This window comes from Carcharodon carcharias, chromosome 4 (assembly GCF_017639515.1).
Source record: "Carcharodon carcharias isolate sCarCar2 chromosome 4, sCarCar2.pri, whole genome shotgun sequence".
NCBI classification, from domain to species: Eukaryota; Metazoa; Chordata; class Chondrichthyes; order Lamniformes; family Lamnidae; genus Carcharodon; species Carcharodon carcharias.
Window position 1 is genome coordinate 123,165,231 of NC_054470.1, and position 12,567 is coordinate 123,177,797.

Consider the following 12,567-nt stretch of genomic DNA (forward strand, 5'->3'; position numbering starts at 1 on the left):
GATGTTATAAGTTCAATTGCCTTGTATTATTAATTTTTTTTTAGTGTTCTATTTCCTTTTAGAGAATAAACTATTCCATCCCCTGATAAAAGGTAATGACATCAATTTTATTCCTATTATGTCAACATTAAATTGCATTTACAGCATGCCCATACAAAATAAAATAGCAAAAAATAAATAAATCCCATGTAAACCCCTATGGCATATAAAATCTGCAATATTATGGGGGGAGTGAACTCTAATATGTCATCAGGTTGACATTTTAAAATAGATTCTAACAGCCTTTGTGGAATGTATCATATGTTTAAGTTTCAAGTCACTTCACATTCTTGCACAATGTGAGGTAATTATTTTCTAGCACACAGACATAATGCAGCTCTCCAACAATTAATCATGTGAAGTACACTTCAACAATTTTTGAGCTCAGAATGATGCAATAAATTACTAAACATTTTTAAAGCGTTAAACAGATATTAAAATTGATAAATCATTAAACGATTACTGCACATTTTGCTGTACAGAACCCATTATATGTCATCAATATCACCAGTGTAAGGTACATACATGAAAATCTAGCTGGGAATTCTCAGAGGCCTGAAATCATTGTATTTTGATCTTATTTATGCTGTGAGGAAGCATCCTGGTGCTAAGCAGCACATCAGTGGGGATTAATCTTCAACTGTACATGGGTTTATAACAATCACAATTCAAGGAACTATTTTCTTTTTGCGTGATTTTTAACAAATTTCTTAATTATTGGGTTAAAATTGGTCTATTCACTCTTTTAATTAAGTCATTAACTAATTTCAACAAATTAATGACTTATCAGACAAAGGAATTTCTATCCCATAGGGAATGACTTTAACAGTTCCGACTGGGTGAGAAATAGGTAGCGGTGAGTCAACTTCCCGTTTTACACCATGCATGATTCCTTTCCATTCAGGTCAGCCGTCCCCTTGTGGGAACAGTTAAATCGACCCAGTTTCAGACAGTTGAATTCACATTCATTTCGCTCACTGAAAGCCAAGGTGAACTGACCCCTTAAAGCTTTTTGTGGATCTGTACCAGCCTCAAAGGAAATTGAAAAAGAAAAATGTGTTTTTACCTTGAAATGCAACGAAATTTACTAACATCAATCTTCTACAATTTTCCAAATGATGCAATTCTGCTGTAGAGTCTATTAATTATGGGGCTGATTTTTTTGGCCCCTTCTGCCTATTGCTGGGCAGAAAGTACTGGCGCACACAAAGTGTGTTGCTTCAAACCAGGCATAGGAGCACATGTTCTTACATTGAACAACTTTCCCTTTAATGCCACTTACTTCCTCCAAATAAGAAGTTTTTCTATAGGAACTTGTATGGATCCTAGCTATGGCTACCTCTTTGTGGGACATATGAAATAATCTTTGTTTCAATTCTACTCTGGTTCCCCTCTCCCAACTCTTTTTCTGGTACATTGAAGATTGTGCTGCTTCCTGCTTTCATCCTGAACTGGAAATTTTAATCAATTTATCTTCCAATTTCCACCTTTTCCTTAGATTTACATAATCAATCTCTGACTCTTCCCTTCCTCAACTTCTCCATCTCCATTTTTGGGGATCGGCTATCTTCACTATAAGCCCAGTAAGTCCCACAGCTCCCTTGACTACACTTCCTTACGCCCAGCTTCCTGTAAGAAATCTACTCCATTCTCCCAGTTTCTGTGACTTTGTTGCATCAGTTCTGATTATGCAACCTTTCATAATGGTGCATCTGATATGTCTTCTTATTTCCTCAACTAGGGCCCACCTCCGCACACCGCCCCCCCACCCTCCCCACCAACCACGAACCATGATTAGCCTCTACTGTGTTTTATTCCACTTCCTCACTTCTGCTTTCACCATTTCATCCCCTCCAAGAACCACGTTAGGGTTCCCCTTATTTATATCTTCCACCTGGCCGGCCTCCACATTTAGTGGATCATCCTCTGCCATTTCCACCAGCTGCAGCATGATGCCCCCCACCAATATATCTTCCTCCCCACCTTTCAGCATTCTAAAGTGATATCCTGCTCCACTCCTCAATCCCACCTGCACTCCTCACCTTTACTACAGCATCTTCCGATGCAACCACAGGAGATGCAACACCTGCCCATTTACCCCTATCCTTCTCACAGTCCAAGCCCCAAACACTCCTTTCAGGTTAAATAGTGATTGATTTATATAATCATAGAACAGGCACAGCATGGAAGGAGGCCATTTGGTATGTCATGTTTATGCTGGTTCAACCTCCCTGCCCTTTCCCCATAGCACTGCAATTGTTTTCTCTCCAGGTGTTCAATTCCCTTTTGAAAGCCTGATTGTATCTACCTCCAACACTGTCTCAGTTAGGCTATTCCAGACCCTAACCATCACTGCATAAAAATATTTTTGCTTGCCTCGCTGATTTTGTTAATCGCCTTAAATTTGTGACCCTTCTGTCAATAGTAGCACTTTCTCCCTATCTACTCTCTCCAGATCCCTCATGATTTTGAACATTTCTTATCAAATTTCCTCTCAAGGTTCTCTTCCCTAAGAAGAACAATCCCAGCTTCTCCCCATAGCCAAAGTCTCTCTTCCCTGAAACCATTTTCATAAAACTTTTCTGCACTCTGTCTAAAATCTTCAAATCCTTTCTAAAGTGCGGTGCCCAGAATTGGATACAGTACTCCAGTTGAGGCCAACTGGAGTTTTAAAGGTTCACCTTGCTTTTGTATACTAAAAGCTTTCCCACCATCGAGGTTAAGTTTACTGGCCTCTACTTTGTTTATCCTTACAGCTTTTTTTGAACATGAGCGTTACGTTTGCCATTCCCGAGTCCTCTGGCACCACCCCATATCTAAACCGGATTGGAAGATTATTACTAGTACCTGCACAATTTCCACCCTTACTATCTATTAGCATGCTTGGCTATATATCATCCTGTCCTAGAGTATTAAACACAGTCAGCCTTTCTAATACCTCCTCTTTATCAAATTTTTATCTCATTCCATATCTCATGTACTTCCTCTTTTACTATGACTTTGGCAGCATCTCCTTTCTTGGTAAAAACAGATGCAGAGTGCACATTTAGCACCCCAGCCATGCCCTCTGCCAACAAGCATAGATCCTTTTTTTGGTCCCTAATTGACCCCACTTCTCCTCTTCCTCTTACTACTTGTCTACTATTTATATGTTTGCATCACATTTTATGTTAGTTGCCACTCTCTTCTCATATGCTCTCTTTGCCTCACTGATTAGCTTTTCATTTCCCCTCCAAACTTTCTATATTCAGCTTGGTTTTCATTTATATTATCAACCTGATATCTATCATATGCCCCATTTTTCTACTTCATCTTACCCTTTATCTCTCTCATCATTCAGAGAGCTCAGGCTTGATTGCCTTACCTTTTCCCCTTTGGGGGAATGTACCGCAACTATGCCTGAACCATCTGCTCTTTAAAGACAGCCAATTTTTCTGTTAGTTTTGCCTGCCAATCTTTAATTCCAATTTAGCTTCTGAATGGTTTCTATAGGCAAATAAATAGTAAAAGGGAGGTAAAGGGCTGATTAGGACCAAAAAGGGGATTTACACATGAAGGCAGGGGACATGGCTGAGGTATTAAATGAATACAAAAACAAAAAATGCTGGAAAAACTCAGCAGGTCTGACAGCATCTGTGAAGAGAAAGACAGAGTTAACATTTCGAGTCTGTATGATTCTTCTTCAGAGCTAAAGAGAAGTAAAAATGTAGTGAAATTTATACTGTTTAAGGGGGAGTGGAGCAGGTGAAGCTGGATAGAAGGCCAGTGATAGGTGGAGGCAAAGGAGAGATTGCCAAAGATGTCATAAACAAAAGGCCAAAGGGATGTTGATGGTACTGGCTAAAGGAATTGTTAATAGTGACATTAAGGTAGAAAGCAGAATGTGATAATAGCCAGACTAGGGTAAGCACTCTGGAAAGAACAACATGAGCAAGTGACAGATGGCCCTAGTGGGGGTGGGGTGGGGGGGAGGAGACAGTGGTGATAAAAAGATCAAAAATAGGCTAAAAGACTCAGTCTTTCTCTCCATAGATGCTGTCAGACCTGCTGAGTTTTTCATGCAGTTCGTGTTTTTGTTTTAGATTTCCAGCATCTGCAGTATTTTGCCTTTATCTTAGTATTACATGAATACATGAATAGTTTGCATCTGTTTATCAAGAAAGAAGATGCTACCCAGGCCATGGTGAAAGAGAAGGAAATTCAGTCACTAGAAGGCTTTAAGTTGATAAGGAGGATGTATTGAATAGGCTGTCAGTACTTAAAGTGGACAAAACACCAGAGCCAAATGAGATGCATCCAAGGATTCTGAGGGAAATGATAGTGGAAATTGCAGAGGCACTGGCCATAAATTTTCAGTGTGCCATAGGACCTGAAAATTCCAAACATTATTCCTTTGTTCAAAAATGGGACTAAGTATAAGCTCAGTAACTACAGACCAGCCAATTTAACTTTGGTGGTGGGGAAACTTCTACAAACTATATTTCGGGACAGAATTAATAGTCACATGGACAAATGTGGGTTAATGAAGGAGATCCAGCATGGACTTCTTCAGGGAAAATCATGTTTAACTAATTTGCTGAAGTTTTTTGAAGAAGTAATAGAAAGGTTTGGTGAGGGCAATGTTGTTTATGTTGTATAAGACATGGACTTCTAAAAAGCATTTGATACAGTGCCGCACAACAGACTTGAGAAAAGTTATAGCTCATGGAATAAAAAGAACAATAGCAACATGGATAGAGAATTGGCTGAGTGACGGAAAACAGAGTAATGGTTAATGGATATTTTTTGGGCTGGAGGAAGGTTTGTTGTGGAGTTCTCTGGGGTTAGGTATTGGGATTCCTGCTTTTCCTATATATTAACGATCTAGAACTTGGTGTACAGGGAACAATTTCAAAATTTGCAGATGATACAAAACTTGAAAGCATTGTAAACTGTGAGGAGGACAGTGAAGAACTTCAAAATGACATAGACAAGTTGGTGAAGGATACTACTCTGAAGGGGTTGCAGGAGTAGAGAGACCTGGGTATATATGTGCATAAGTCATTAAAAGTGGCAGGACAGGTTGAGACAGTGGTTAATAAAGTATACAGTATCCTAGGCTTTATTAATAGGGTCATAAAGTACAAGTGCAAAGGAGGTTTTGAGCTTACAAAGGACACTAGTTAGACCTCAGTTGGAGTACTGTGTTCAGCACTGGCACTGCATTTTATGAAGGAAGTGAAGGCATTGGAGGGAGTGCGGAAGGTATTTACAAGAATGATTCCAGGGTTGAGAAACTTCACTTATGAAGATAGATTGGAGAAGTTGGCACTCTTTTCCTTGGAGAAAAGAAGGTTGAGAGGAGAATTGATAGAAGTATTCAAAATCATGAGGGGTCTGGACAGATTAGATAGGAGGAAATTTCCCATTGGCAGAAGGATCAGGAACCAGAGGGCACAGACTTAAGTTATTTGGTAAAAGAAGCAAAAGCGATATGAGAAAAAGTTTTTCACACAGCGAGCTGCTGGGGTCTGGAATGCACTGCCTGAGAGTGTGGTGAAGGCAGGTTCAATCGAGGCATTCAAGAGGGAATTAGATGATTATTTGAAAAGAAACAGTGTGCAGGATTCCAGGGAGAAAGCAGGAGAATGGTACTGCGTGAAATGATCCTTCAGAGAGCCAGCGCAGACACGATGGACCCAATGACCTCCTTCTGCATTGTAACAATTCTGCGATCATCCCTCACGAATGTGGTTGTTTATTTGGCCAATATTTTTTTATCATGTTTTCTATTCTGTCTGAAAACCCTTTAACAAGAAATAATGAGTCGCGATTCCTGCCCTTTAAGCCATATTTCAATAATAGCTATGGTATCATACTTGAAAGTCTCTTTTTGCGGCTCAGCTCATCTGCCTCAACTAGACTCCTTGCATTCAAGTGTTTACTATTCATTCCCTTTGAATAATAAATTGGCAGAAACAGCAGTGACAAAAGCATTTGGCTGCTTGAATTTCATCACAAAAGGGGATTTTTATTCGGGATGATGGATTGTGGCCCCCAAAACACGTCACATAAGTTTTAAACCCAGCAAGATACTTTACAACAAAGTAAAGCCTATTTTCCAGAGGTCGCGTTTCCAGGCGCCTGTTCACTGCTGGGGCGCGGCGCACACTTGATTGGGTCTCCTTGGAAACCGCTTGATCACAATAGAGGAAAGGACCGGGGAGCGGGATTCGATCACCCGGCTCCCGCGACTGGGGCTGCTCAATATTTCAGGCTGCCGAAGGGACCGATTTTCTGTGCCAGTTTGTGGAGCAGGTGGAACTGAGCTTGGAGGGGAGGCTGCAGGGCAAAGAGGGAGGCGGCGGAGATTTTAGGGTCTGCCGCACAGATACTCTGGTGGGTAATAGTCTACCTTTCTGTTTCAAAGCAGTTCCTCTTTCTTAGGATCCAAACGTTAAATGGCCCAGAACTTCCCATTCTCCGGGCGGTGCGAGGGCTGGGGGGGGTGGGGGGGGGGTGGTGGGGGCGGTGGTGGTGTGGTCGTACCGGGAGGCAGTCCGGAAGATGAACCATCCCCCGGCCGCCACCTCACCTCGGCCCGCCCCTTCCCCAGGTTCCCAGGACTGCACGGGAATCGCTTCAAAACTTTCAACTTCCAATGGGCAATTACCCTGCACTAGGAACCATCCAGTACTCTGATATATATCGAAGACTGCGACAGCGCTGACCCTTTTAGCGAATTGTTGCCGAGGAAAAGTTAGAAGGATTAAAACCACTCCTAACTCACTTTTCTACTGACCCCTTCGATCCTCCCCACTGGACTAACCTCCCTCCACAACCAACCCACTGACTACTCCCCCACCACCCCCCCAGCCCAACTGCCCTCCAGACACCCAACTACCTCCTGACACCCCGACTACCCTCCCAATAGCCTGACACCCGACCACCCTCCCAACACCCAACTAACTACTAACACCCTGGCTACTCTCTCAACACTTGACTGCCTCTTGATACCCGACTACCCTCACAACTGCCCAACTACCCTCCTGATCCCCCAACAACTCCCCTCCCCACCGAGCTAGATAGACTGCACATCTCTCAGCAGGCCTGGGATGGTAGACTGGGTGAGAAATATGCAGCTCCAGACTGAGGTAAGTAAAAAGGAGTGGAGTGGCAATCTGACCGTGATTGCCACTCTACGGAAGTTCTGGCCCATTTTTTTTTGCGTATTCCTGAAAGCAAAACATATCAAAACGAGATTAATTGATCATTGCCACACACCCAATTAATGAAAGTCTATCAGCAAAGGAGCTTGTGGCAGGGTTGTTGATTACTTCATGCTCAAGCAGTTGGGTGTGGGGTAAAAGCCAAGCAGGGACCCCTTAAACCACGGTTGGTGAGTGGCATTGAAGTGGCAGTGAGCTACACAACCATGTCAGAATGAAAAGACAAACACATCTTTCATTCCTTTTCTAGTCCAACAAGCAAGGAGCTTCATCTAATTCTAGTCAAGGAAGCAAAGAAGGACAAGGAACATCTGGAAACAGTGACTGGAACATAATTAGTTTCAATATCCAGGCAACCACAGTGGCGGCTGGTCCAGTGGCGGAGAGGAAACTTCCAATAAATATCAGGGCACACAAATCTAAACAACTTGATATTGTCAAAAGGCACATTAAAAGAACTACAGATTTCAGTGGGAGCTGTGATTATAGTTTATTATAGAAATAGTGCAGTGGGATATCTTTGGTCTAGGAATTCTACCACTAAAACAAACAGAATTTAAGCATAATCAGTTAAAATAGGGGGATAGATCTTTCATGAGATTACCCTTCCAGAGATTTCAATAATATAGCATGGGTAAAAGAAAACTTATAGACAAATCAAAGTGTAAGGGAAACAGTGAAGGCATTCTAAGTCAAAAGAAAAACACCTGAGTTCAAAGGAAACAAAAGTGAAAGGATCTTGCAGAGGGAAGTTCTGAAGAAAGGTCCTTGACCTGAAACATTCATTCTGTTCCTCTCTCCACAGATGCTGCCAGACCTGTTGAGTATTTCCAGCATTTCCTGTTTTTATTTCAGATTTCCAGCATCTGCAGTATTATATTTTTGGTAATAAAAGTGAAGTAACGGAAGTAAAGGGCAGAAACAAAAAGCAAAGTGCATTCGTGAGAATATAAAATAATGGGCAAATAAAAGAAGTAAGATTTAAAGAGGAACAGAAGATAGACATAGAATGAAGATGGGGCCTATGGTGCTTTGCCATGTGATATTTACAAAGGAGATTGCCAATTTAACAACGGTAAAGGGAAACAATAATTAATAATTAAATAATAATTAATAAAAACAAAGTGCTAGAAAAGCTCAGCAGGTCTGACAGCATCCGTGGAGAGAGAAACAAAGGATGGGATTTCACGGCCCCTCCCGCTGGCTTGATCTTCCAGTCCTGCTGAAGTCAGTGGACTTTTGACAGGCTTGCTGCATCCACTGTGGTGGTACCTGCCACGTCAGGGCTGGAAAATCCTGGCCAGAGTTAACATTTTGAGTCCAGTATGACTTCAAAACTGAAGGTAAGCAGTAGTTGGCTGGTGGACAAATGGGAGTAGAATATTGGACGGCAGGATAAGGTCCCAGGCGTACAGTAAGCCATAAATAATGGATTTTGGGAGTTCATAATTTTGGAGATGTGGGGGTTGGACAGCCTGGAGGAAGGGAGGCCTAAATGTGGCTTAGAGCTGTGCTCTTAGGTGAAGGCCAATATATCCTCCCTGAGTTGGTGTGCCCAAAACAGAATGCAATTCTCTAAATTAGGTCTAATTAAAGCATTATATAACTAAAAAACATAATTTCCGCTTTTGTTTGCTAGTCCCCTGAAATAAAAGCCAAAATTCCATTAATCTTTAAATTTTTTTTGCATCTATCCACTAGTTTTTAATGATTTCTGTCCTGGACCGTTAAATCTACTTCTCCACAATTCCTAGGTTCTTGCTATTTGAAAATTACTCAAATTTGTCTTTCTTGAGTCCAAAGTTAATGACCAATCTTTGTCGCATTAAACTCCATCTGCCACAGTTTTGCCAGCTCACTTAATCTGTTAACATCCTTTTGTAGTTTTCTGTACCCATCTGCACTATTTACTATGCCACTTGGCATTGTCATTAAAGTTGGATATGCAGCTTTCCATACCTTCATCTATGTCATTTATAAATATAGTGATAAGCTGAGGCCCAGTGCTGATCCCTGGGGAGCACACTGCTAGTCACATCCAGCCAATTAGAGTTCATATCCATTATCCGTACTCTGTCTTCTATCTCCTAACCAAAGTCAATAGGTTGCCTCCAATTCCATGTGCTCTCACATGAAAGAAAAAATAATTCCCTTGAATGGTGTTGAGATATCTAAGAATGAAGCAAAAAGAAACTTAGGAATCATAGACTTGACATGCAACATGTCCAACTGAAGCAAAACAGCCATTAACAAGGCAAATAGATTGTTAAACGATATAGCTAGAACAGTTACAACAGAATGAGGCTAATTCACTATTACCCTTTTTGTACAACTGCCAAAGAGAAATTTACACCTCATTATGTCCAGTTTTGGGTGTTCTAATTTTTAAGAAGGTGTCAAGGTTAAGAAAATTGCATTGAAAAGATTCAACAAGATGGATGAGACACTTTAGACCTGAGGAGAGATTGGAGAAACAGATTGTGAAGAGGTGACCTAATAGAGATTTAAAAAATAAGATATTTTCATTAACTCAGGATAAATATTTCCATGTGGCTGGTGAGTTGGTAACTAGAGAACATAAATTTAAGATAACCACCAAAAGAACAACGTTTAGGTGAAAATAAATTATGCAGGGGCTGCTGGGACATGGAATATTTTACTGGAATCACTGATGGAACCATAGTAGCTTTTGAAGATAACTCAGCAAATACTTGAATAAAAGAATTTTAAAGGACATATGGAATGAGAAGGAATTGGTCTAAGTGGATGGCTTTTTCAGAGAACTGGTTCACATTTTATGGGCCAAATGGCCTCATTCTGTGGTGTAAAGTTCTATGATTCTGTGACATATTATCCTCTAAGGCATTGTTAAAAGCATTGGGACCAATTGGATGGCTGTCAAAGAGCTGACACAGGCATGACCGACTGAATGCCCTCCTTCAGTGCTGAATGATTCTATCATTGTCTCCTCTGATTTGTCTGGTGTGGTGATCTGGTTTGTGTCGCTGGCTGTCACTAACATTAATCAATCTAAACAATAATGTATGGAAAATTAAAATTTTACTATTTTATTGCTTTGAAAATTGTATTTTGTAAGTAAAATAACTGATAATTAGGAAGTTAAAGGGTGTAATTAAGAGGTAAATGTCTATCTTTTCATGGATGATCTTTTGAGCGAATAGCTTGCCCTTTATAGAACCTGTCCAATTTTTCATTCCAGTGAAATCGATAGACAGGTTCTAATGAAGTAAAGATGTACCATTTTACCAGATTGCCATAATGCAGTGAAGACAACAATCTATCCCTATATCTCAATTCTACTGGCATACCTAATCACTTTAATTGTGCATAGTAAATTATGACATAATTTCAACCTCTTGAATTGACTTCCTGCTTTGTAGCTCCTTCCATAGCATTCATTACTGCACGTATCTCTTTACTATATTTTTGTCTTGTATTTATTGTGAATATAGGTATAGACTTTTGAGAAAAGATGCACAATCAATAGCTTGTAAAGATGCCAATATTCAAGATCCCCATAGTGCACAAGTTTGGGATCATTTCCCACACAGAACACCTACTACTTGAAGAATCAATTGTGAAAACTGCTGAAGACACATGGAAGTTTTACAATTCAAAGGATGCTGCAAAAAGGTTAGGTGGCACTTTAATGCCTAATTAGTTAACCACTAAATATATTTTATTTATTTCATGTCAAATATGGTTGACAAAATTTCATACAAATTCAAATTAAGTGAAAATAATCTTGCTTTTAGTTTGCTTTTTAAAATGCAGTTCTTATCATAGTTCTTCAGCATAGCACATTGACATGCTTTTTAAAATTGTTTCTCTGATATGAGTTATTCATAGCCTTGTGTAGGTACTGTGACATTTATTGTACTGCTGGGCTGCCTATTGTATTTGTGTTCATTTTGGCTAGGGTGACACGATTTTGAGAGTTTCCGCTGAGGGGTGAGACTGGTGTGTGTGCCCCTTATCAATAAAGAATTTTGCCAAGAAGGTGGGCCATATTTCTCATGCTTCAGCCTTTGTTTGGACTGGGTTCCATGAAGAACTTTACTCTGAAATTCCACAAATCTAGATGCTCTAGATTGCACCAATGTATTGGAGTTTGTGCCAACTCATGTTCTGCTGAGGTGAAATCATTTGTAGGATCAGCTCATTTAAGTATTCAATAGCAGTTCTCTTATGCAAATCCCAAGTTAAACAGGACTGCTGTTCTTCTGTGCTTGGGAATTTGAGTGCAGCCTTTAAAAGTCTGGCTGAAGATTTCAGTGGCAGATAATTAGGCCCCTGGGCAGGATTTTCCTTCTTGTGTGGAAAATGGCATCAGGGCCAGGATGTTTATCTTCTCAGGTAGGTCCAGGAGCGGTCGTGAAATACGCGGACTCAGCGCTGCTGGGGTGGGGATGGGAGGAGGGAGAACATGAGGATGTTCACTCATGCACACAATGAAAGCCCCCTGAGGCACAGAGCTGCCTCAGGGAGCTGAAGATTTAAAAAGAAAAATAAAAAATTTAACACTGTTAAAAATATGTCCCCACATGTGACTCTGTCCGCCTGTGGCTGAGGTTTCCTAAAACATCCAAAGGCTGCTTGGTCTTTTTGCCTGCCTACCAACTGTAAGGTTGGATGGGCAATGAAAAATTTCAATCAGTTATTAATTTAATGGCTGTAATATGCCTGTTAATTGTTGGCGGGCGCACTGCTGACTCCCATGTGACCCTGCCGACCGAAACATCATGCGAGTCTGCGATGATGTCGGGATATTTGACCGACGTCATCGTGCATCATTTTACCCTTGAGCGCGTCAGGCGTGCGCATATGTCTGCCCACAGACATTTACCGGATCCCTGTCCCACCTCAGGGGAAGTTCATAGTCTCTGATTTTCATGCGGTGGAGGGGGTGGGATGGGGGGAGTGGTCATGTAAAGGGATGGGTAGCCACTCTTTATCCCTTGTCCTCAAGAATCCATCCAGGTTCTTTGGTGTTTGGAATGAAGAGCAGCAAATCCTGGACTGCCAGAGGATGATGAAGCTATGGCAACTGCCAGAAAAGTGAATGCACACATGCAGGAAGCTCTTGTTGTGGCCGCAGACCAGCTGAATGTTGAGGGAGTGAAAACCCTTCCTATTGTTAAATCTCACTGGGCAATCACTGGGTGTCTTGATTGCCACCTGAGTATAATTGATGATGCCCTGCAGCTGGGGGAATACAGCAATGTAAGTGAAACCCACAGCTCTTTGTACCTGAGGTACCATCTATTAGGATTTGTATTTAGTACTGAGCTTTAACAAA

The 12,567-nt window shown here is 41.1% G+C and overlaps 1 protein-coding gene across 1 annotated transcript in view; it reads left to right on the top strand.

The window, feature by feature from the left end:
• The first annotated feature begins 10,764 nt into the window (after positions 1–10,764).
• Positions 10,765–12,567, top strand: part of tmem232 (transmembrane protein 232) — a 161,746-nt gene continuing 159,943 nt past the window's right edge. The window contains exon 1 of the mRNA XM_041185329.1: positions 10,765–10,901. Coding sequence (XP_041041263.1) covers positions 10,765–10,901 — 137 coding nt within the window. The remainder of the gene's footprint in view (positions 10,902–12,567) is intronic.